We start from the raw sequence: 25,845 nt of genomic DNA, 5'->3' as shown, positions 1-25,845 counted from the left end.
TCAGCAGACCCCCGAAACTGGGAGATAGAGACCGACGGGTGCTGGTCAGAGAAACCGCACCCAACCGATGGCTCACCTACACCAGGCCATATAGTCCATATGAAGAACACTATGGCCATTCAGCCTAATCCAAGAAAAACCCTTTATTTGTTTATAGCTGTACAGTATCTACCCCAAGGGAAGTCAATAGAAGGTGATGGAATCAGTTGTGGTCTCAGTAACTTTACATCATAAGACGGACTGTTGTATACATACTTACACTTTAAAGGTACAAGTATATACCAAGACGTCATTTTCCAAGGCGCTGAGATCGATTTTCTGCCCAGTTAATGAACAGGCCTCAAATCAAAGCAAAACTTGATGTATGTGCATTGATGTGTTACTTCTGCCATAATGTGGAAAATGGGTTTCATGGATACTTAAGGACAAAGATGATCTGACCTATTCAAAGGAAAAGTGCTAGCTGATACCACAGAGCTTTAAGTGGCTTCCGATACAGACAGAGGATTGATCCTTGTAGGTGTAACATCTATCAGACTGTTTCTGAGTTGTCCCAGGAGGACTAAGATATTACAACATAAGTAGGTTTTCTAGGAGCATCTCATGAGGTTATGTATATGGACATCTTCCCTGGATGTTTTGAATTATGAGGAATATTGGACAGAAAAGCGGTATGGCCAAAAAATCCATGGGGGGTAGCACTGTAGATCACTATGTACCTTTTAAAATCCAGCACTTCTTTACCCCAATATCTACTGTCCAGGGAGTGCTAGGACAGGAGGTGCATATAACAAGAGTATTGAAAATTGGTGTGTGCATCTGACTGATGAACCAAACTAAGGCCCGAATTCACATCTGCATTCGGGTTTCCGTTCGGGGAGTCCACTTGGGAGTCCAGTTTTCCTCTGAAGCTCCAAGCCTACAAGCACTAAAGTTTACGGACCCGGTTATCCATACATCTGGGACTTCTACACGTATCTCTCTATTCAAGTAAGTCTTTGGGACAAATCTATATTTAAGAAGCCCATAGCTAGTCTGGAAGAATTCGAGGGTCTCCCACTGCTGACAATTCTAGTTCCTCTCCTACATACGTGTACCCAGTTTGTTGAGGACTAACCCCCTGGATTCAGGCCATCTTTACAAGTATATACAAGTTTAAATACCCAAGCAACTATCCAAAGCATTCCTGCTCCAAACTCCATCACCTGCTTAATTGGACACTACCTACGAAGATAGCTGTATTGTATGTGAAGAATTACTCCATATGTACATTTGTATTACCTTGTCCTGCTAGTAAAAGAGCAACGGCTACCCCCGAGACCTGGTTGTCTGTTGTCATTGTCAGATATCACGTGGGGGTGGGTAGACAGGGACATCAAAAAGGAGATTTTGTGCACATTTGGGACCCAGGGACCCCCTGAAAGCCAGCCACATCTGATATATTACCCGTGATACCAGCCCTGGCCCTCCTGAGTGTTACATCCTCTTCTCTCCCTCCCTCCCCGAACGGTCTGCGATAACCTAATAGAAACCCACAGACCATAATGGGGTCCATGTGGTTTCCGCTCAGTGTCCGCACGAATCATGCGGAGAGAAAAGTCTCGCAAACAGCACTTTTCTCTCTGTACGTTTCGTGCGGAAACCACATGGACCCCATTATAGTCTATGGAGTCCGTGTGGTTTCTTAGCTAACTGCTTTTTAATGCGTATAGGTTTCCATTCGGCGGATCCCCAAGCAGACTCCCCGAACGAAATACCGAATGCATATGGAACCAGGCCTAAAGCAGATCACAAAGTACCAGAGAAACATTTACTTATCACAGTTTGTTTTATTTTTATATCACAAAAATAGACTTTTACAGTTCAACAAAACTCCAGCTGACTCATGAGGAAATGTACATCGCAGGTCGCCATGTATTTCGCCAGATAACCGCCAACATAATTTTACTAGGTTGCCTAGTGATAGTTTTTCTGCTGTTTTACCTTAGGTAACCCAACATAGAAACTGTAGTTTCCCTGAAGTTCGGGTGGAACATTTTTTTGGGTGCTTATCTTGGTTTTAAGCACATTTCATATTTATGAAAAAAATACTTAATATAGGTGGCAATATTTAATCTCTCTATGCCATCAGCTGTTTGTGAGGTTGTGGTAAAGTGATATGAACCCAATAGCAGAAACTTCTACCTATAATGCATCTGCAGCCCACACCCAAAAGATAAGGGAAATAAATATAGGTAATTTATATTCAGAATTTCGGGCATGTTCACAATGATGACCTTTGAAAAAAAAACAAAAAAAATTTGCTCATTTGAAAGAACTCAAAGCTTAACCCGAGGATGAGCTTTAAGTTTCTGCCATGGATTTACAGTGAGGATGCTTATCAGTCTTGTTCCAGGGGCTTATCCACATGTGACTACTAAACTCAAGAAATGTGGATTTAAACTCTCCATAGAATAAACTGAATAGTAGTTTATAGGATGCAGAATATAGCCTGAAATCCCCATTAAAAATCAGCAATGCGTTTGTGCCCTTGGGCTCTGGTCATATCACATTACAAGCTTACACTCTTATGTATTCACCCGGAAAGCTCCATTCACCCAACTCAAGTCGAAACAGTGTCATTTTGATGTGAACAGAGCCTAAATGAGAAGTTTAGCACCATTTTACTTGTATAAGTAAATCTGTTATCAAGTCACATGTAGAAAAGAATTGGCTGCATGGCATTAGATTTCCAGAATCTTTACGGTTTCACCACGCTGGATACCAGGAGTGAAAGAGAAATTGCAAAAAGTTCTAAAAAACAGAATGAGAAAATAAAATATAAAAACAAAACAAAAAAAATTCAATAATAGCCGAATGATACTGCAGGTCAGTCAACTTCTGTTAATCCGCAAGGCCTGAGAAATTCTTGTCCTCTTTCGTGAAACCATTTATTGGAAACTAGAGAGGAAAAAAGATAAAAAATAAGAAAACAAGAAACACTTAATATGCAATAGGGCTTCAGTTTTAAGCAGAATGGGGGACGGAGTCCTTGATCGGTCACACTAGCCCAAGACATTCTGTTTGTAGCCACAAAAATGTTAAGACAAACATAGATAGTCCCTTAACATTAAAAACTTCCCTGCGCTCTACCTTATTTCTACTGAATACAAAAATTGTCAAAGGGGTGGTGATATTAAGTGAATGGGAACCTCTCTGTATAACTGCGCATAAGAGGAGGACCGCCCACTGGACTCTTAAGCATAAAAAGAGCAGAGATGTAAAGAAATATAAAGTTCTACAGAAGATTTACCAACAAAACTATAGATCAATAAATTCAGCTCCTTCTACTCAATATCATGTTATCCATAGCGTGAGAAGGTGATGGCCTGGAGTCCAGATATATCAGCCCCAGATTTCTGACATATGTGTGGTCCAGGGCCGATCTGGAGTAGGCCTCAGCCCAGGTGTAGATCCTTGCCCAGATTCTGCACTCCAGTGCAGATCCATGGGGTGAAAGGAAGTGTATGGTTCTGTCCTGTAACCCTGAGTCCGGTGAGACAATATTGCGCTTGTTTTGCGCTGGAAGTAAGCCACATGTATAGTTAGGTTATCCGTTCTGTTTAGTTAGTTGCTCAGACGAGCAGGTTTTTATTTTGTTTTTCTATTTTGTGCCTGAAGTCAAGGTTTATTTATTTTCCTGTTTTTTTTCTAAATAAACAGGTTCGCTGCACATTTTGTGTCCCTGTCTTGACTGTTTGGGTCCGCACCACTGCTTCTACCGAGCTAACGTCCCCACAATAGATACAGATGTAGAGTTTTATTAAACTTTTGTCGCATGCTATGATATAGCAAAATAAATGACCGCCATACAAGCTTTTTAACGACTTCTACATAACAATTTCCAACATGACATGACCGTTGAAGGTTTCATACAACATGGATCCATAATAGGGCCTTGTGTATAAAAACATAAAACCCACTAGATAGCAGACTGTATTATGGCAAGGAAGCCAGCCTACAAAAAACGCTAGCTGCTGTATTTATCCCCATAGTCGGGACCATTGAATTACAATAGTCATGTATCTTCAATATTGAATCCGACACGGCAAGGGAAAAGCTTCTTTGCATTAGGTTCTATCTAGAAATGAGCGAACACTGTTCGGATCAGCCAATCCGAACAGCACGCACCCGTAGAAATGAATGGAAGCACCTGTGACGCCGGCCGGCCGCCGGCAAAGTCAGTGTCACAGGTGCTTCCATTCATTTCTATGGGTACGTGCTGTTCGGATCGGCTGATCCGAACAGTGTTCGCTCATCTCTAGTTCTATCCTTTTCACATTGTGCTGGTTTAGTGCTGCTTTTCATATACTTGTGTAACATGTTGGTCACATCGATGGGGTAAGACTCAAAAAACACTTCCTGTGTGAGGTCTAACACTATATCCTGACATGTATATGTCATAACTACCGTAGCAATGGAGGCAAGAACTTGAATATTTTACAAAGCATGAGGACAGTGACTGCTTAAAGGTAAAGCTACAGATCACGGATCCGGGCTGGACTGATTTTTTTTCTTAAAACTTCAACATTTTTTTTTATTTTTGACACAACACAATACAGAACTAGAACCCAAAAAGGACTTACCCCATTTACTCCCTACTAGTACAGGGCACGCTGCGTGCCTAGTCCTATAGTCGCCCTCTCCGCTTCTGAAAAGATTGTACCAGAAAACTGCAGTGCCCTGCAAGAACAATAAAAGGAGGATAAGTGTCTTAATACAGTAATTCTTAAGGACTGCTGATGTCAGCCATCGTACTCCAGTAAAAACTTCGAAGAGGAGTCAAAAAATTATGAAGAATTTATTTTAATCAACTTTCTGAAAAAACAAACATCATCTTTCAGCAGTGGCGTAACTACCGGGGTAGCAGCTGACACACGGCCGGGACATTGGGGGGCCCAGCGACACCCATTACCCTTAATAGGCCATTGCCAGCTGCAGTTACTCCAGCCGGTAACGGGCCCTATTTACTTCCTGGCAGGGGCAGGGATCTGTAAGTGACGCCGCGGGCCCCATAAACACTATTATTATACTCGGGGGTCTTTTCAGACCCCCAAGTATAATGATTGGTGGCCTGGGAGAGGTAAGGGAACATAAAAAACACTGTTACTTACCTGTCCAGGTTCCAGACAGGCTTCGGCCTACTTTTGCGACTTCCCTGACGTCACATGACCGGGGCCTGCGTCATGGGTCATGTAACGTCCCGGACATCATTGAAGATGGCCGACACCACCGAGGAGTGCAGCGGAGCCAGGGATAGGTAAGTGTTTATGTTAGTTTTTCTCCTGGGTCTCTGATTATTATACTCTGGAGCAGACCTGGGCAAAGTCCGGCCCCCGGGCCACATCCGGCCCTCTGAATGATTCAGTCCGGCCCGCACAGCTTTGTCTAGGGAGGCGTGTCTTAGTGCCGGCCGAAGATGGAGATGTGGAGCGTGTCATAAAATACTGAGAGATGTAAGGTGAGCGGCAGGGGGGAGAGAGAGAGAGAGAGTGTATGTCTATATGTGTGTGTGTCTATACATGAGTCCCCCTTTGACAACAATAACAAAGGATTAAGTCCCGCCCTTCCTATTTCCGGTCGAAGATCTCTTTCCGGTTTTGAGAGTTTGCCATGTCTAGCAGGGGTATAGGCATACTGTTTCGTGGTTACGACGAGCCTGCTGCAGAACCTCATTTGCTAAATGCTATACAGTATATATATTTATTTGCCGAATGCTATATATATGTATAGCATTCGGCAAATGAACACTGATTCTGCAGCAGGCACGTCCTTGCCACGGGCAGGAAAGAGTTTTTCTCATTGGAATGAATAGTCCGATGTTAGACTCCGCCTCCTCAGACGAGCCTCTGGCAGAACCAGCGTTGATTGGCCAAATCACTGGCAACTGGCCAATCAACGCTGGTCTATTCATTTCAATGAGAAAAAGTCAACTGGTAACAGCATACTTACCTGCTCGTAGCAAGGACGAGCCTGCTACACAATCAGCCTTCATTTGCCGAATGCTATACACTGTATAGCATTCAGAAAATGAGGTTCTGCAGCAGGCTCGTCGTAACCCGAGGACCATACCCTGAAGTACATACCCAGCCCTGGTTAATTCACTAAGGAACAGGAAGTCTTCTTGCCGCCCTTCCATTGCGCATGTGCCAACCGGAAGTTCGCAGGGGGACTCATGTATATGTGTGTCTGTCTGTATGTATCTATATGTGTGTCTGTCTGTATGTATCTATATGTGTGTGTGTCTATATGTGTGTCTGTCTGTATGTATCTATATGTGTGTCTGTCTATATGTGTCTGTATGTGTGTGTGTCTATATGTGTGTCTGTCTGTCTGTATCTATATGTGTGTCTGTCTATATGTGTCTGTATGTGTGTGTGTCTATATGTGTGTCTGTCTGTACGTATCTATATGTGTGTGTGTGTCTATATGTGTCTGTATGTGTGTGTGTCTATATGTGTGCCTGTCTATATGTGTCTGTATGTGTGTGTGTCTATATGTGTGTCTGTCTATATGTGTGTCTGTCTATGTCTGTCTGTCTGTCTATATATGTGTGTGTCTCAGTAACCTAGGGCAGAGATGGAAGGGGAATGTTATACTAGGGCAGAGATGGCAGATGGAGGGGGGGGGGGGGGGACATGAAATGGGGAAAATAAAGGGGGATATGAAACTGAGGGAGAAATGGAGGGGGGGACATAAAACTGTGGGTAGATGAAGAGGGCACTTAGACTGGGGGGACATTAAACCGTGGAGGAAGCTGTAGGGGGACCTGTCTGCCTCTAGTTGCCCCCAGTTTAATGTCACCCTCCAGCTACCCCTACAGTTTAATGTCTGCTTCCAGCTTCCCGATTTTAATATCCCCCTCTAGTTGCCCCAGTTTCATGTCCCGCTCCAGCTGTCAATTTATTGCCACCCTCCAACTACCCCCACTGTTTAATGTCCCCCTCCAGCTGCTCCAGTTTCATGTCCCCTCTAGTTTCCACCAGTTTATACTGGGGCACCAGGAGAGGGGCTTAATACCGTGGGGCAGTTGGAAGGGAACATTACAATGTGGGGGCATATAGTGTACGGGTGACTGTAGGAGGATTATACTGTGTGGGGGCACACGTAGAAGTGGGTGGAGCTAAATTTGCCGTGGCGCGGCCCTCTAGCATAGTTTCAATTTCTTATACGGCCCCATGGGAAAATGAATTGCCCACCCCTGCTCTGGAGTATACTCTGGGGTATAATTATTGTTCATGGGTGTCCACATTGGGGCATAACACTGTGTATAGGGGCCACAATACTGTGTATAGGGGCCACTATGGGGCATAATAGTATGTGCAGGGGCCACAATGGGACATAATACTGTGTGTAGGGGCCACTATGGGGGATAATACTGTGTATAGGGGCTACTATGGGGGATAATACTGTGTATAGGGGCCACTATGGGGCATAATAGTATGTGCAAGGGCCACAATGGGACATAATACTGTGTACAGGGGCCACTATGAGGCATAATACTGTGTGCAGGGGCCACTATGGGGGATAATACTGTGTGCAGGGGCCACTATGAGGCATCATACTGTGTGCAGGGGCCACTATGGGGGATAATACTGTGTGCAGAGGCCACTATGGGGCATAATACTGTGTGCAGAGGCCACTATGGGGCATAATACTGTGTGCAGGGGCCACTATGGGGGATAATACTGTGTGCAGGGGCCACTATGGGGGATAATACTGTGTGCAGGGGCCACTATGGGACATAATACTGTGTGCAGGGGTCACTATGGGACATAATACTGTGTGCAGGGGCCACTATGGGGGATAATACTGTGTGCAGGGGCCACTATGGGATATAATACTGTGTGCAGGAGCCACTATGGGGTATAATAGAATGCGCATAAATGCAGGGGGGAAGGGGGTTGGTCAGTCAACGTAAGTTGGGAAGGGGGGGCCATGTCAAAACTTCGCCACAGGACCCTGCCATTCCTAATTACACCACTGTCTTTCGGCCATCTCCTCACCTTTCAATACACTTTGCCCATCTGTCGACAAACGCTCGTATTTCCTCATTAATAAAATATTTTAGGCTATGCTGCGAGCCACGAATGTCATTATGTGCTTACTCCATTTTGTATTAGAAGTATTTAGTGAACTGTACTTAGACATAACTCCAAACCGTCCCGGATTCTGCCTCCAGATTCATGCTACAAAAAATGGTATTGCACTTTGCTCAGTGCCACAGATTGACGATTCCTTGAACACCTTTTACTCTCCATACTTGTTAATGTAGACCTGTAAATCAATACCTAAATAATATCACGTCATTTAGTATCTTCTGATATATAAACATCCAGTCCGTTGTGGATAACTTACCTTCCTAGGCCAGATCGCCGCTCCAAAATCAGGGAAGACTGTGGCCCCTCCAGCTTGTACATCACTCATCTGAGGAAAGCCATGGGACAGTTATATTACAAAATTCGGAATTTCTACAAATCAGAAACTCTCTATATCATCACGGCTGCACCGACTCAAACACAAGCTCAAAGAGAAGTGAGAATTCACATGCAGAAAACAATCCGCACGGAAAAATAAGCCTGCAGCAGATTTTCGTATTCACATTATGTTCATTAGGACAATCTACGAAGACTGGCATTAGTCATGCTAGTCTTCATAGCCCCGTAGCTGGTGTAGGGTTTGCCTCACATATGACGAGGCGCACGTGTCCATATAAATAATGCGCACCATCTTCCGAGCTGTATATCAGATTTTTGGTGTAAATGATGCCAAAAATGGTCATGGAAGTGTTAAAGGCGGCACAGAATTTTTTTAAAAGACACAAATTTTATTTTTTTGCAAGTGACTTTTTATGCCTTGTACATGACATGATACATCTGGGCGATTATGTTTACTACACTGAAAAACGAAACCCATTTCATGTACAGGATGAACCAACAAAACTACATGCAATAAGTACATTTTTTGTGAATTTGCTGCAGACTAAGGGTCCATTCATACGGGGGAACTTGGCGTTGATTCTGGCGCGGAATCCGCGTCAGAATCTGCGCTGAAAAAAAAGACTCCCATTAATTTCAATGGGGGAAAACGGAACCCATTGAAGTCAACGGGAGTCTTTTTTTTCAGCGCGGATTCCGCACCAAAATCAGCGCCAAATTCCTCCGTGTGAATGGACCCTAAGGGTAGCTCCACATGACTGAGTCTGTGTGTTAGCCAAATTTACCAGCTTGAGCTTCATATTGGGAGCAGGACTCCTAGCAGTATAGTTATTGTTGATGGTAGGTAGGAGTCCCTACCTACAGTATGTCGCTGGGCAGCAGGGACTCCTACCTACCATCATAGATCACTATACCGCTAGGAGTCCTGCTTCCACCATGAAGTTCAAGCTGGTAAATCTGGCTAATCTGGGTGAAACTCGGTCGTATGTAGCTACCTTTACCTTATAATGACTATGTAAAGAAAAACAAAAAAACACAACAAGCTGAAATCTTACTTTAGATATTTGCCAAAAAACCTCATATTCAAATAACTGGTATTCTTCAAAGGCCTTGTTAGTGATGTGCGTGCGGATTGCCATACATTACATTTCAGATAAACCACAACATGTGCCTGATGTCTTATGAATGATTAAGAAAAAGAGTACTGAAACTTAGTCAAAAATAGTCAGCCATATACGTGGGTGAATGCGATGTTTTTAGAATGAAAAGGGGGGGGGGGAACAAAAAACCTTCCCCTTGGATGTAATGCAAGTGACCCTTCTAAAGCTTCAAGTGGGGCTTCCACCACAAAAGACAGACATTACCGATGTCTGGAAAGTCAATTACATTACAAAAATTGGGACTGGGGCCACCATAAGAACATCTTGCAATACCAATGCTCTATGGGGGGAGGGGGTTTCCTAATCCTGAATCAATCCTAAAAAATAAAAGGCCCCCAAATACAAATACATTTTCTGAGCGCTACATGTGCTCCTGGGTTACTATCATTTTGGATCTGGAAAACATTGACCTGAGAATATTAACGGAACCCATAACCCCCCGATATATCAGTATGTATGTCGCTTCAGGATCGCATAGTCTGTGCAGTGCCGTCCAATGAAAATTAAAATTATGTAGAAAATATATCTATACAACCGCACATAGTGTTTCCCCAAAAATAAGACAGGGTCGTGCACAGATCTGCGTCACTCATACCAAAGTCACGTCACTCTCATGTCCCTGCGTTGCACTGCAGCCAAAGGTGGCGGTTGTCTCCCCGGAAGCCGCCATAATGCTCAGGTGTGGAGTGATGCCAACGGGATGTTACCTGATCTGTGTACGAATACCCGGTACTGTACCCTTACTGTTGTGGAGAACTACTTCACTAGTGCCATCTTGTACTGATAGCTCCTTTAAAAAAATTTGACTGGGGGAGGTGAAAAAATAAAATAAAAATATCATACTCTGCTGTTTCCAGTGGTCCGGTCTTGCCAGTCCGTTATTGTCTTCTGATGGAATCTTTGCCATACCTGATCACTGAGACCAATCAGCAGCCTCAGCGAAGGACACGGGACGTCACTACCTGTCCCTTCCTCAGTGGATGGGACGCTATAGCTGGCGACGAATTCCACTGCAAGAAGACAGCTGAGCAGCAGGACCGGATCACCCTGGAACGACACCCGAGCATCGGGGACAGGGGAGTTTTGGGGTTTTAACAGTCTAAAATATAAACCTGGACAACCCCTTTTAAGGCCAATGTTCAATTTTTTTGGGGTGCAATTTTTATGGGAGGGGGGGTTCCTTTCCAACTGCAGTTGTCAGTGATGTCACTCTGCAGCACCAGCAACAAGGGGCGGCAAGGGGAACCAGAGCTAGGAGTGAGGGGTGCACACAGTTGTATATTTTATACTATACCTAACCCTGCCACCCCAGACCCTTTTTCCTCCCTGCATCCCCCCTTTACATATATCTTGTTATATACGGAAAGAAAAATCAAGGCACAGAGGTAAGATAAGATAACCTCCGTCCTATGACACACTCATTACCCTGGGCCCACATGAACGGAAACTGTTCTTTGCAGTGGCCTTAAGAAACATAAGGAGGGGATCTCCCTTCTTTGAGGTGTATTTGTCCCATCTAGAATGGACAACACCTTTAACGCAAAAAAGAAATTCCAGTATTAGGAAATAAGAAAAGAGACGTCTTTAAGACGCCCTAGGTACTAACCACATAGTAACGTGTTCACACGTGGCACTTGTATGAACAAACACATATTCTAAGAACTCCGGGCAGATAGAAACCGCACCGACTGCCACTTCTTTCTAGGAAGACGGGTTTGTTTTCTTAAAGCTGGTCAAGATGTTAAAAATCCATTTTGTGCAAGATTTATAGAGAAAGATGCTGTGCTTAATAATGTACGCCGTGCAGGCTTCAATTTCCTGTGTATTTGTGGTTAACCCCATTTTTATAGCAAAACAGCCATAAAACGTTTCCTGGCCAACATCAATTTTTCCCATCGTGACAGTACAGGGTGCAAAAGTTAGCATTTAACCAGAAAAATGTGTGCATGCAATAGTGATGCATGGTAGATGTGTACGACGGGCTGCGGGATACAGGAAGGGCCCGATGCTGCAAGGAGCAAATAGAATATCAAAAAAGGCAATCACATCGGAAGATAAAACCTGATAGGCCATGTGGGAATCAGCCCAGGGTTCACAGAATGGGCCCAGGAATAATGATACGACATGGTGGAAGTAATATCACATATGTACGAGCAGACCAAAAATAAATATATAGATCATATCGCCTTCCCAATAACAACGTGCATGTGTATAGGCAAAAAGATACACGGATTTGTATATAGAGGATACAGTATGTGCATGGAATACAGCTCCCTCTAAGGCCCTATTCACATCTGTGTTCGGGTTTATATTCGGGGAGACCCCTCGAATTGAAACCTATCCCCATAAAAAAGTGGTTGCCTGTGAAACACGTGGACCCCATAAACTATAATGGGGTCTGTGTGGTTTCCGCATGAAACATGTCCTTTCTCTCCGCATGTTTTGTGCGGAAACTGAGCAGAAATCTTATGGACCCCATTATAGTCTATGGGGTCTGCGGGTTTTACAAGTAACCGCTTTTTAATGCGGATACGTTTCTGTTTGGCAGTAGGGTTTGACATGTCGGGTTTTTCTGTCCGCTTGAAAAGTCGGCCATCTTTACTTGCAGACAGTGAAGGACGGGCACGGAGTGCAAAAGAACGCACCTGATCGCCATTTAAATAAATGACAGGTGTCACGGACACAGCTAGTGTCCGCTGCTAATGTCCGTGCCAGATTTTGAACGGACACTAGGAGCAGACACTACCTGTCGGACACAGACGGTAGTGTGAACGCCCCCTAAGAAGCCTAGTGTGATTATTTTTTCCCTTTTTCACTGATTTATGAAGGCTTGTTTTTTGTGGGATAAGTTGTATTTTTAATGGCACCATTTAACGTACCATGTTATACACTGAGAAACACTGCAGAAATTATCTGTTGGATGGAACGGAAAAGAGATTCCATGAATTTTGGGGTTTTGTTTTATGTGTGTGTATATAATATGTGTGTATATATCTCTATAGATCTATATATATAGTGGGTGCATACACACATCTATCATAAAGTTACATATACACATGGGCTAAACTGCATGATATACTATATACTATACTGGATGATATATTATATACTATACTGGATGATACATTATATACTATACTGGATGATACATTATATACTATACTGGATGATAAACTATATACTATACTGCATGATATACTGTATACAATACTGGATGACATACTATATACTATACTGGATGGCATACTATACTGGATGACATACTGTATACTATACTGGATGATATACTGTATACTATACTGGATGATATCCTATATACTATACAGGATGACATACTGTATACTATACTGGATGATATCCTATACTGGATGATATCCTATATACTATACTGGATGACATATTATATACTATACTGGATGATATACTATATACTATACTGGATGCTATACTATATACTATACTGGATGCTATACTATATACTATACTGGATGACATACTATATACTATACTGGATGATATACTATATACTATACTGGATGCTATACTATATACTATACTGGATGATATACTATATACTATACTGGATGCTATACTATATACTATACTGGATGATATCCTATATACTATACTGGATGACATATTATATACTATACTGGATGATATACTATATACTATACTGGATGCTATACTATATACTATACTGGATGCTATACTATATACTATACTGGATGACATACTATATACTATACTGGATGATATACTATATACTATACTGGATGCTATACTATATACTATACTGGATGATATACTATATACTATACTGGATGCTATACTATATACTATACTGGATGCTATACTATATACTATACTGGATGACATACTGTATACTATACTGGATGATATACTATATACTATACTGGATGATATCCTATATACTATACTGGATGACATATTATATACTATACTGAATGATATACTATATACTATACTGGATGCTATACTATATACTATACTGGATGCTATACTATATACTATACTGGATGCTATACTATATACTATACTGGATGACATACTGTATACTATACTGGATGATATACTATATACTATACTGGATGCTATACTATATACTATACTGGATGATATACTATATACTATACTGGATGCTATACTATATACTATACTGGATGCTATACTATATACTATACTGGATGACATACTGTATACTATACTGGATGATATACTATATACTATACTGGATGATATCCTATATACTATACTGGATGACATATTATATACTATACTGGATGCTATACTATATACTATACTGGATGACATACTATATACTATACTGGATGATATACTATATACTATACTGGATGCTATACTATATACTATACTGGATGCTATACTATATACTATACTGGATGATATACTATATACTATACTGGATGCTATACTATATACTATACTGGATGACATACTATATACTATACTGGATGACATACTATATACTATACTGGATGATATACTATATACTATACTGGATGCTATACTATATACTATACTGGATGACATACTATATACTATACTGGATGATATACTATATACTATACTGGATGACATACTATACTGGATGATATACTATATACTATACTGGATGCTATACTATATACTATACTATATACTATACTGGATGACATACTATATACTATACTGGATGATATACTATATACTATACTGGATGACATACTGTACTGGATTATATACTATACTGGATGCTAGACTATATACTATACTGGATGACATACTATATACTATACTGGATGCTATACTATATACTATACTGGATGACATACTATATACTATACTGGATGACATACTATATACTATACTGGATGACATACTATATACTATACTGGATGATATATTATACTGCATGATATACTATATACTATACTGGATGACATACTATATACTATACTGGATGACATACTATAGTAAGTTACCATACCACACGCTCTCCTAAGCAGTTTTCACAGCACAGCGATGATCATATTTTCCTTTTCTCAACAGCAACTTCTCAGAAAAACCACAAGGGATTTATTTCCACAAAGTTCTGATTTAAATCAATTGAAAGTCAAATCATTGAATAAATACAGAGCCCAACGCTATGAGGTCTCATATACAGGGAACTGAAAGTCTTCTGATAATATATATAATAAATCCTCAAAGGCTAAGGCCCAGAGCAGAGCGCCGCAGCTAGAAAAAAAAACACCGCCGAAACGCAGCGCTTTTTTTCCCGTTGCATTTTTCTCTGCAGTTTGTCTCCAGAAACTCATTCAATTTGCTTGTACTATAGAAAGCTGCGTTTTTTTTTTCTCCTGATGCATTTCTGCAACCTGGGGCATTAATCTTAGACTGAGGCCCCACGTTGCAGAAACGCAGCTTTTTTTGTTGCAGATTTTTTGTGTATTTTTGAGCCAAAGACAGGAATGGCTACAAAAGGAATAGGAAATATATAGGAAGTTCTTATACTTCTACCTTCTGCTCAATCCACTCCTGGTTTTGGTTCAAAAAACATAGCAAAATTTACGTTTCTGCAACATGGATCCTTAGCCTTAGGCAAAGGCCCAATGGGAATGATAGCACTGCAGGAAAAACCACGGCAAGAGCGCATCACGGTTCTTCCCGCAACAGTTTGAACAGAAAGTTCACAGAGTTTTTCCTCCGCGGACTTTCTGTTACCATACAGGCAAGCTGCCGGCGTTTCTGTAGATATAATTGACAAGCTTTGATTTCCAAAACAGCGCTGGCTTTGGAAATCGCAGCGTGTCCACACTACGGTTTTAAATGCAAAGTGGATATGGGATTCACATGAATCCCATCCACTTTGCAGTTAGGCCCCGTTCCCACGGGGAGCGGATTGGCAGATTTTGGCACCGAGAGTGATGGAGGAAGCCGCCTGCCACAACTGTCGCAGCTTCCCCCTCCGGAGTAGGCTCAAATGAATAGGCCTAGTCCAGAGGGTGCTGCTGCGAGGCGGAGGCCGGGCCTGAATCAGCCGCAGAGTCTGCCTGAAGAAAGGGCTGCTCGTTTTTTTTTTCCACATAGACCTCCATTGTGACGGGGCGGATTATGACGTGAATTCAGCGCCATAATCCGCCCCCTCTTGCCTCGTGTGAACAGGGCGTTACTGTAAAACGCAGCGTTTCCGACCCATGGGGCCCTGGCCTTAAATGTGTTTTTCACCTCATGGCATATGTTTAGGGTATGAGATCACTTTCTCATTGGTGCGGGTCAGACTCCTGCCAACTCCACCATTGCTTCCAGTGAATTAAGTCATGATGCTGACCCCCCTACAACACCATGGTTCATACAAAACATTTAGAAATTAATGTAGTACCATCCTAGTGTTGGGACTCCTCCATTCTAAAGCTAAATCCCAACCGGCATGTGCAGCAATGAGTCTATGGTAAAGCAGCATGGAGGACATATTTGCCACCTGAGCCTTCACGGACTCAATTATTTGCTGCATAACTGACAGCTATCGAACCTGTCCAGAGTTTTGCATTTGGCCTCACGGCCCCCTACACAGACCTCTGTGTGTATGGTGACCATAGAAAATAATGGGGTCAGTTTGCAAGTTGTAAAAAAAGATCCTAAAGATCCATGGTGGTCCTAGTAATATGCCAACTCTCTATATGAGATAACCCCTTGGTCATGATTATTACGACTAGCATTAGACTTGTTCCAGTACTTCTATACAAGGGTGCGTGACAATTTAGCAAGCGCATTCAAGCAACCAGGCAGACAACATTGCAATGAATGCCATAATAATCGTCACTTCATGCACGGACTTCATACATTGTACCAAGACCCATCATAAGAACAGGCGTAGTTTACAGCCGTGAGTTTCGTGCCAAGAATCACAGACTTCTGATAAAAGAAGGAATTGTAAGGGAAGCCTCAGGCAATCGTGCTAAATACCCCCAAGTCAAAGACTCTGGCAGCCAATCTTCAAGAAACACGGCTTCATTCCAGATTTGTTGTACAAGGTTCCGGTTTTATTGGAGCCACCATACTTACGTAATTCAAGAAGGTAGCCACACGATTGCCAGTCCCTAAACGCTTGAATACATCAGGCTCCTCTTTCTATAAAATTAAACATGAGAATAAACTGCAGACCTGTAGAGGTCACGGGACACGTAACACGGTACTTACATAGTTAAGATATGTTGCAAGCCTATTTCCATCCGTTTTGAGATTGGAGTCAAAGGGACGCTGCAACAGATAATAACTTTAACCCAGAATTATAAAGAAAAAAAGGATCATAACCATATTGTTTTTGAATACTGAACACAAAATACAATTGTACTTTGCGTAAGAGTCCAGCCAATAAAGAGAAAAAGACAAAAAAAAATTAGCCAGCGAGGGCACGTCATACCAAATTTGTGAGATTACACGTCTTAGACCAAGCAAAGGTGCACAGCAAACTATATGCAGACCATGGCAGTGCATGCGTGGGTATTGGCTTGAGCGTTACAACACCAAAAGTAAAACTGGTAAAGCCGGGGGCACATGTGGCGGCAGGGGGCACACGTGGCGGCTGGGGGCACACGTGGAGGCAGCTGACCCTCTGTGATATACGGTAGCTGTATATAGAATGAGATCTAAGCAAATCCCATCCATACACTATAGCAAAGAAGTACAGTGCAAAAAGTCTTATGCTGCGGGTTTCAAGCACGCAGCATGTATGGTTATCAAGTTTTGTAGTGAAATGCAATGGTGGAAAGCCAGTCTAGTAGCCTAATGGTGTTGTCTGGGACTTAAATATTGATGGTTTATGGGAAAGTTTCATCGACTATACTGTTTACACAAAGTAGCTTGTCTATATGGGACTTAGAACCTGCCACAGTCACTCCTATTGGTGTGTCTTAAAGGGATTCTACCATTAAATTTTTTTTTGTGGATAAGACGTCGGAATAGCCTTTAGAAAGGTCATTCGTCTCTTACCTTTAGACGTGGTCTCCGCTGCGCCGTTCCTTAGAAATACCAGTTTTTACCAGTATGCAAATGAGTTCTCTCGCAACGATGGGGGTGGGCCCCAGCGCCCAAAAAGTGATGGAGGCGTCTCCACCGCTGCCAGAGAATTGTCTCCAGCGCCGCCTCCTTCTTCGGCCACAGTGTCATCTTCAATATCTTCTTCTGGCGCAGGCTTGTAACTTCTAGCAGAGCAGACTGCACAGGTGTACAGGCCACGGGAAAATGGCCGCTTCCACAGTATTGTTAGCGGCCATTTTCCCGTGGCCTGTGCGCCTGCGCAGTCTGCTCTGCTCAAGGCCCGACGCCTAGAAGTTACGAGCCTGCGCCGGAAGAAGACATTGAAGATGACGCTGCGGCCGAAGAAGGAGGCGGCGCTGGAGTCAATTCTCTGGCAGTGGTGGGGATGCCCCCATTGCTTTTTGAGCGCTGGGGCCCGCCCCCGTCACTGCGAGAGAACTCATTTGCATACCAGTAAAAACCGGTATTTCTAAGGAACGGCGCAGCGGAGACCGCGTCTTTTGTTAATTTTATATGTTTAATGTTCCTAATTCTATATGATTTGTATTTTATAAAAGGTCTGCATAGGCGAGGACTAAAGGGCCTGGGTTTAGCGTGGTAGGGGTTCCTTCTGACGGCAGGCCCACATCACTAACCCTTTTTAAGGACACCTTGCTTTATCAATTGACTAACATCTTTTACTGAAAATGTATGCAAGAAAGTTTCCTCTGTGTGAGAAATCATCACGACTGATCAGACAGGCTTCCGTGCAAGCGCAGCATCTCTCACTGTGACGGGTTAGACAGCGCAGCGGGCTAAAGCTAAATGCATATGCTTTCTAAGGCTCAAGAAAGCAGCTAAGCATGCTAGCGGAAGCAAATCAGGTTTTCATGCCATGGCAGTGTGCAGATGAAGTCGCTCAAGCTCTATATTACATAATTTGGCCTTCTGTGCACTTGGTGTGAATTTGGAGCACAGTCAATTGGAAATCAAAGATCGAAATAATAATAATAATAATAATAATAAAAATATAATAATAATAAAAATAATAATAATATAATTAATAATAATAATAATAATAAATATCTTTATAGCCAGACAAGCCGCAAAGCAAAATTGCACCTTGCATCACCCACCACCAAATATAAGCAAATCAAGAAACATTTTGGCACAGTATCTACAATGACCAAACCGCAGCACAAGAAGAGTAATCTCAGAAATGACTGCACTGTGTGTACAATGCCTATAGCTTTGGTCCTGATCCAGAGTCCCTTTGATGTTGCAGATCATGGTTTTTTTGGATACTTGGTTTTCACAGCTTGCAATATATTTTAAATTTCAGCACATTCATCAAAACATACAGAAATTGTACGAGCATGAACAGCAGAAACACATTTGCTTAGGTGACCACAATCCTTTCCATTGTGAGGTGACTATACATTTCCAGGAGTAATAACAGAGGAACGGCACAGTGCGGTTCAGGGACAGATCATTCGGTGTTGTTACCACATGGAAAATACAACTAAAGGGTTTCATACTACACAAATGCAAGGTAATCTAGCAAAAGACCCCATTCCTAACACAGGCTGCTTTCGTCATAATGTAGTTTTTGTCAAAAATTTACCCAAAGCCTTTGCTAAAAACAGGACCGTTACACGAGAATGCGGCTTAAGTTATTGACTCTGGAGTCAATAATGGGGGTCGTTATCTATCATTTAGTCTATGTATGACATATGGGTTCTTTATGCTTCTTAAATAATGATTAATTTATTTTAATTAAATAACCAATTCCATTGTTAATTTCACACAGGATTATTATTATTAATAATAATAATAATAATAATAATAATAAGCTATAAATGAACAATGTGTTAGTCCTGGTTCACATCTGTGTTTGGTATTCCGTCGGGGAGTCCGCTTGGAGATGGGCGAAATACTGAACACATTGACAAGCGGTGAGCAATGAAAGCGCACGGACCCCATAGACCCGTGATGGTGAACCAGAGGTGGCACTCAGAGCCTTCTCTGTGAGTACCCATCTGTGGAAAAGATTGTACTGTGTGGGTCCAGTTTGCAGCAGATTACACTGTGTGGGGCTCATTGTGGAGCAAATTGTATGTGTGGGGTCCCTTCACTATTTTTATAACATAGTATCTGTTTTATAGCAGACAAGTGATATTATTACAGACCATCCGTAACTAGCCACAATTGTGGATCCGCACAGTGTTAAGGTTTATTTGCCGTGTTGGCACTTTGTGACAAATTAGTGGGTTTTGAGTTGCAGTTCGGGCACTCGGTCTCTAAAAGGTTCGCCATCAATTCCATAGACTATAATGGGGTCCATGTGTTTTCTGCGTGGTGCCCGCATTAGTCATTAGTAGTTCTGTAGTGAAAGTAGTTTTCTCTCTGCATGACTTGCGTGGACACCATGCGGAAAACACAAAGTCCCCATTATAGTCTATGGCGTCTGTGTGCTTTCACTGCACACTGCTTGTCAATGCATTCTGTATTCTGTCCGGGGGGTCCCCATGCGGAACCTCTGAGCAGAATACCAAACGCAGATGTGAACCCGGCCTTAATATTATAGAGAATAAGAGGTTATTCTGACATAAAGATACTTTTTAGGATTAAAATGACCTGTACAAATTGTGATAGCGCTCTCTAGTGGTGAGGATGTAAAATACAGCATCTACAATTAGTTATTACACAGACTGCTTTTAGGGTCCATTCATGGTGAGGAATTTGGTGTGGGATTTCAGCGCTGAAAGAAAAAAAAGCCTCCCATTGACTTCAATGGCTTTTTTTTAGCGCTGAAATTCCACACCAAATTCCTCACCTTTTGGACCCCAACAGTAATAGGACTATAATAAGACTACATTCACATTACATCTAAAACAACAGACATGACAGTGCTCTATTCCGCCCAAGGCGTTGCTCATGTCGGTCATAATACAGATTTCCATTATGTTTGTTTCTTACCCTGCTCTTATAACAGAGCAGAACAATGGAATTACTAATCCCAATGTGAATGAAGCCTCAACAAGTCAGTCTGTTTACCGAACCGATTCATGAGCGTCATCCGTATTCACACGCAGTAGATTTATTACAGAAACTTCCATGGCTCGAAATTGCTTCCTTCTATCTCAATGGATTTATTTTGGCAGCAAGCACATGAATTTCTGCAAGCCCTGTTCGGAAATATAGGAAATTCTTAGAAACTGCTGCAACAAATACGCTGCGTGTGAACAAACCCTAAGATTTTGGCACGAGAATGTAATAGCCACAAGGTGGCGCTGGTGGAGAATAAAGAGCCGGCTGTAGGAGCGACGGGCAATGCTATAATGAGAAATCAGTTCTTATGCGTTATTATATAGGTGATCGTTACTTATATCTGGAGATTATTACAAAGTAAGTTATCATTAAAAAAAAAAATTGAAAAAATCTTAATAAAGAAAGGAACATGGCAGATTCTTTAATTGACTTACCCTGGAGAAATCAAAATGTGGCTCATACTGACCTCCCATGCCATAGTTTGCTACCTGTCAGTGGGAAATGTATATTAGAATTTTACATAAAACAAAGCAAATACATATGACGGCTAGATTTGAGGCCCCACATTGAATTTACATAGTAATGATCTGTAGAGGTCCGACACCGGGACCCCACACAGATCAGCTATTGGGCCTCCGGATGGCGGAAGCTACTTATGATCTAGAAGCACATGTATGCCGTTCCTATTCAAGTAATAGAAGCAGCGCAGCACACAGCAGTGAGTCCAGGAAGAACCCTTTAATGCAGGGGTGCCCAATACGTCGATCGCGATCTACCGGTCGATCGCAAAGGACGTATGGGTCGATCACGGGATGCAGCCAGGGATCCCCGGTGTCTGCTTGTTCACAGTGCAGGCTGAGAGTCGACTCTCAGCCTGCGCTGTGAACAAGCACTCCGGACACTTGCAGGGCGGGCAGCAGCAGCTCCGGGGGAAGACGCGCTCCCCGCTCTTAGGGATGGAGGGAACCGGGGTGCTGCTTGTTCACAATGCAGGCTGAGAGTCATCGCCGGACACTGGCAGGCGGGGTTGCCGCAGCCCAAGCCTGCCAGTGTCCAGAGATAACTCTCAGCCTGCATTGTGAACAAGCAGACACTGGGGATCCCTGGGCGGCCACAGAACGCCGCTGTCTCCTGCTCTCACGCTCCGCCCGCCCCCGCCCCAAGGAGTGCGTAGTAGATCTTTTGCCTTGGTCAGTTTATAAAGTAGCTGACATGCTGAAAAAGTGTGAGCACCCCTGCTTTAATGCTACCTAAGGCTATGATCATACTGCAGATCTATAAGGCAATGGATACCAAAAGAGTAAGCAACATTTAAAGCATTGTACATTATGCATGAAGATATATAGATATTGATATATATTACAGATACAATCCCTCTACAATCCCTGAACAACCTAGGAGCCACCACTGAAGTCAATGGGAGCGGAGCCACAGTACTTGCACCCGGCCACCTGCTTCTGGCCCTAGGTTGTGTATAGTATCGGGCACAGGAAGCAGCACCATACGGCTGACCTGTGCGAGGGATCAGCTATCCAAGGGATAGTCCTAAAACCCTTTAATAAATTTGTTCAATACCCATCAAGTAATTTGGCACTGACCCATAGAAAAATGAGTCCAGAACCTGCAACAACTCATGCCAGTCGTGGTCTCTATTAGATTTATTTTACCTGGAGCAGCTCGGCTGTGTCTACGGTCAGGCCGGTAATAGCTTGCATGCGCCGATTCACCCGAGCAACGACAGGATCGTCGTATTCCTCCAACCAGGCACTAGATAGAACATAAAACACATCCTAGATTTATAGGTCAGCATTATATATACAAATATTTAATAGGAATCAGTGGCTCTCAATGCAAATCTGAATGTGTCCTTGCAAATCCTGAAACAATTATAATGGAAAAGTGCACCACTTTGCATCATGCAATGATCGGTTTGCACAAGACTGAACTCTGTAGACTCACTTGACATATAAGACAGCAACTAGGATCAGGATTAATACCACACTATTGAGTGTAAGCCGATGGCCGGCCAGGTACCTATTGTCTGCAGAGGACTATTTCAAAGTTCCGGTTACTGAGCTGGATTTTTAGGAATGGCAGGTAGGTTGGTAGTGGGACCTGTCATTCCACCCCCCTCCAGTCCACACTTTGGGGATGTTCCAGCAGCTGCAGAGAGTCTGCTCATCAAGGAGGCTTAAGAAGCCAGCTCTAGCAGCAACACTTTGGCAGAGCTTGGCTGGGGAACAAACAGAGAGGTCATATTCTTGGAGCTGTGTCCTGAATGATTCTACTGGCTTTTGGATTTCTGTTATTCTAGGTGAGGTAACCTATTCTATGTTAGTTAGTGCCTAGCCGGGCAGGGATTTATTTTTGTATTGTTTCCTTTTGTTGCTACACTGCCTTTTTTTGAGTGAAAATAAAACTTAACTTTTGTTTGGACTAAAGAAACTGGACTTGTGTGTCTATGCCACCACACCTAGCAACCCCAGACCCTGACACGGGCTATGTTCACATGCAAGAGGCTGTTCGGAACCTCCTACACATACATTTTGGAAAAAAAAACAAAACAGAATTTTTTTCCTGTAATATAACACCATGATGAAAATCCAACTATGATAGTCAATGTAGTCTGTTGAGCGCTGTTGGCGTCTTGTAATGTAAAATGTCGTGTACTATAGTATCCAAGAAAGGATCAGGAAAATTAAAAAAAAAAAAAAATTTAAAAGCGGCCCTAGCTACAATGTTAACAATCCAAAACGCTGTCTGTATATTGGCTGCCTATAAAAGGGGTTGGAGAAGTTGCAGTTTATGGGGAATAGCGACCATAACAAACAGATTTTAATGCAGAAAGTTTTCCATTCTCTGCTGAGTGCTTATACAGCCAAGGGAGCTGAGATCACAAAGTGGACAAGCGGCCCAAAGTATATTCCATCTACTGTAAAGAAAGTTGCTTGTTATGGAGTTACAGTGTGTTCGCACATGGAGAAGAGGTGTATGGTGTACTGCCAGCGCTGCAACTCCTGCTATCAGCTGGGGTGCCGCCTTCTTCTTGTTCGCCTCTTCTTCCTTGTCCCGTCACGTCTTCTTCAAACAGCGCCAAATGTGTGTACATCGCCATTTTCCTGTGGCTGAACGGGAGAGGCCATAGGAAAATGGCTGACGGACATGGGCAGTTGGCCATTTTCCTGAAGAAGTGGAGGTGGAGAACAAGAAGAAGGCGGTGCTGGATAGTTTTCTCGCAGCACAGGGACGCCCCCAGTGCTGTTTGAGCGCCCAGGACTGCCCCCAGTGCTGTTTGAGCGCTGGAGATCACCCGCAGTGCTGTAAGAATATTCATTACCATAATGAAGAAACCGGGAATATATACCAACCGGCGGCACGGAGACGACTTCTAAAGGTAGGAGAAGAATAGTCTTTCTTAAGGCTATTCCGACGTGGGTTTAAGCTAAAAACAGGATTCTAATGATAGAACCCCTGTAAATACAAGGTAGATGGCCCTCCACTGACTCCAGTGCAGTTGGGATTTTTCCTATAGCTCTCACGGTCCCTGAATAGACAATGCCGTTAGTATCTGCAGCCAATGCTATAAATTAGACTGTCAGGTGAGCGGTCCCAGGCGGGTTTTGCGCCAGTTCAGAAACACTGAAAAATATAAACACCCTGCTCGATTTTGGCATTGCTTAGCTCCCAAACCTGTAGTACCAGTCACTCCGCTTCAATTTTGGAGTCGGAGGATGATAAAAATTAAAAGAAATCTGAGGTGATAAGTCTGTCTCCGTTCTCTTCATTTTCAGAAGTGTCTAAGGCCCTTATCTACTCTCCCTGCTCAGGAATTACGTGGCCTACAGAAAAAAATTCCAACTGAGCCAGAATCAACGGGGCAACACCTATTTAAAGGGGTTGTCCAGTTCCTATTCGCACTCACTCTCCCTGTGCCCATTCCACAGTCGGCAGCTCCATTTGTTTATATAGAGGTCCCGTGCACTGTGTGTGAGGGGGCCATTGCAACCACAGGCCTCAGGCCCGGGTCACATCTGCATTTGGGTTTGCTTGGGGACCCCCCGAAACGGAAACCTACCTGCATAAAAAAGCGGTTACTTAAGGAAGCCCCTGGAATCCATAGACTATAATGGGGTATGTGTGGTTACCGCACCAAATGTGTGGAGAGAAAAGGGAACAGAATGGCCTGAGCGCAGATGTGACCCGGGCCTCAGCAGTGACCTCTTCACACACGGCACGTCACAGCACTATTTAATAACCATTTGGCATTCAGAGCAAACAAGTTGTTCCTTACCTTTTAGATACCCTGTAATTGGCTGTGGTTAAAACACCAGTTTTGGGATCACGAACCGTCGCTCTCGCTAGCTGGAAAATATTAAAATAATAATAAATCATCACGTATATTAACCAGGCCCTATGTAATGCTCTACAAGCACAAAACAAGAGTCCACAGCTCAATGCATCTTATCTCATTGTACTCAGTTGCGGTTCTGTGTGCCAGAAAAAAACTTCCTCCGGTTAAGGTCACGATACAGAATCACAATAAAAAACTTTTTCAGCACAACAGAACCGATGTCTTATTTCCTTATTTTCTTTAAAAAATAACTTTTATTTTCAAATATTAAAACATCCAAAATGCCTTTGGTATAGCACCAGACACAAAACAAAAATAAGTGGTAAACACAGACACAGAAAAAAACTTACGGCATATGTGTGTACGGCATTAGGAGCTAGCCTACGCGTATCGGGACGCCTGTCCCTTACTCATGGCGATATATCTCATATTACTCATATCGCCATGAGTAAGGGACAGGCATCCCGATACGCGTAGGCTAGCTCCTAATGCCGTACACACATATGCCGTAAGTTTTTTTCTGTGTCTGTGTTTACCACTTATTTTTGTTTTGTGTCTGGTGCTATACCAAAGGCATTTTGGATGTTTTAATATTTGAAAATAAAAGTTATTTTTTAAAGAAAATAAGGAAATAAGACATCGGTTCTGTTGTGCTGAAAAAGTTTTTTATTGTGATTCTATGTAATGCTCTGTTCAGATTGGTGTCAAGGATTTCGTTTCTTATGGATCCATGACAGAGACGTTTTCCTGGGGAAGAAAGTAGAGG

General features: G+C 42.8%; 1 protein-coding gene across 2 annotated transcripts in view; it reads right to left on the bottom strand.

Annotated features, from left to right (window-relative positions):
• Positions 1-1,824: 1,824 nt before the first annotated feature.
• Positions 1,825-25,845, bottom strand: part of P4HA2 (prolyl 4-hydroxylase subunit alpha 2) — a 58,626-nt gene continuing 34,605 nt past the window's right edge. Inside the window, exons 9-16 of one of the 2 annotated variants that reach the window (XM_075275025.1) lie at positions 25,020-25,090; positions 22,396-22,495; positions 21,163-21,216; positions 16,859-16,918; positions 16,724-16,789; positions 8,398-8,466; positions 4,626-4,722; positions 1,825-2,940 (exon numbers count right to left, since the gene is read on the bottom strand). In XM_075275025.1, the coding sequence (XP_075131126.1) occupies positions 2,870-2,940; positions 4,626-4,722; positions 8,398-8,466; positions 16,724-16,789; positions 16,859-16,918; positions 21,163-21,216; positions 22,396-22,495; positions 25,020-25,090 (588 nt within the window). In that variant the 3' untranslated portion in view covers positions 1,825-2,869. The remainder of the gene's footprint in view (positions 2,941-4,625; positions 4,723-8,397; positions 8,467-16,723; positions 16,790-16,858; positions 16,919-21,162; positions 21,217-22,395; positions 22,496-25,019; positions 25,091-25,845) is intronic. The other variant, XM_075275024.1, reaches the window with a different exon arrangement.

This window comes from Leptodactylus fuscus, chromosome 5 (assembly GCF_031893055.1).
Source record: "Leptodactylus fuscus isolate aLepFus1 chromosome 5, aLepFus1.hap2, whole genome shotgun sequence".
Taxonomy (NCBI): domain Eukaryota; kingdom Metazoa; phylum Chordata; class Amphibia; order Anura; family Leptodactylidae; genus Leptodactylus; species Leptodactylus fuscus.
Note: the sequence above shows the minus strand (reverse complement) of the source record. Positions and strands in the feature narration are given on the sequence as shown.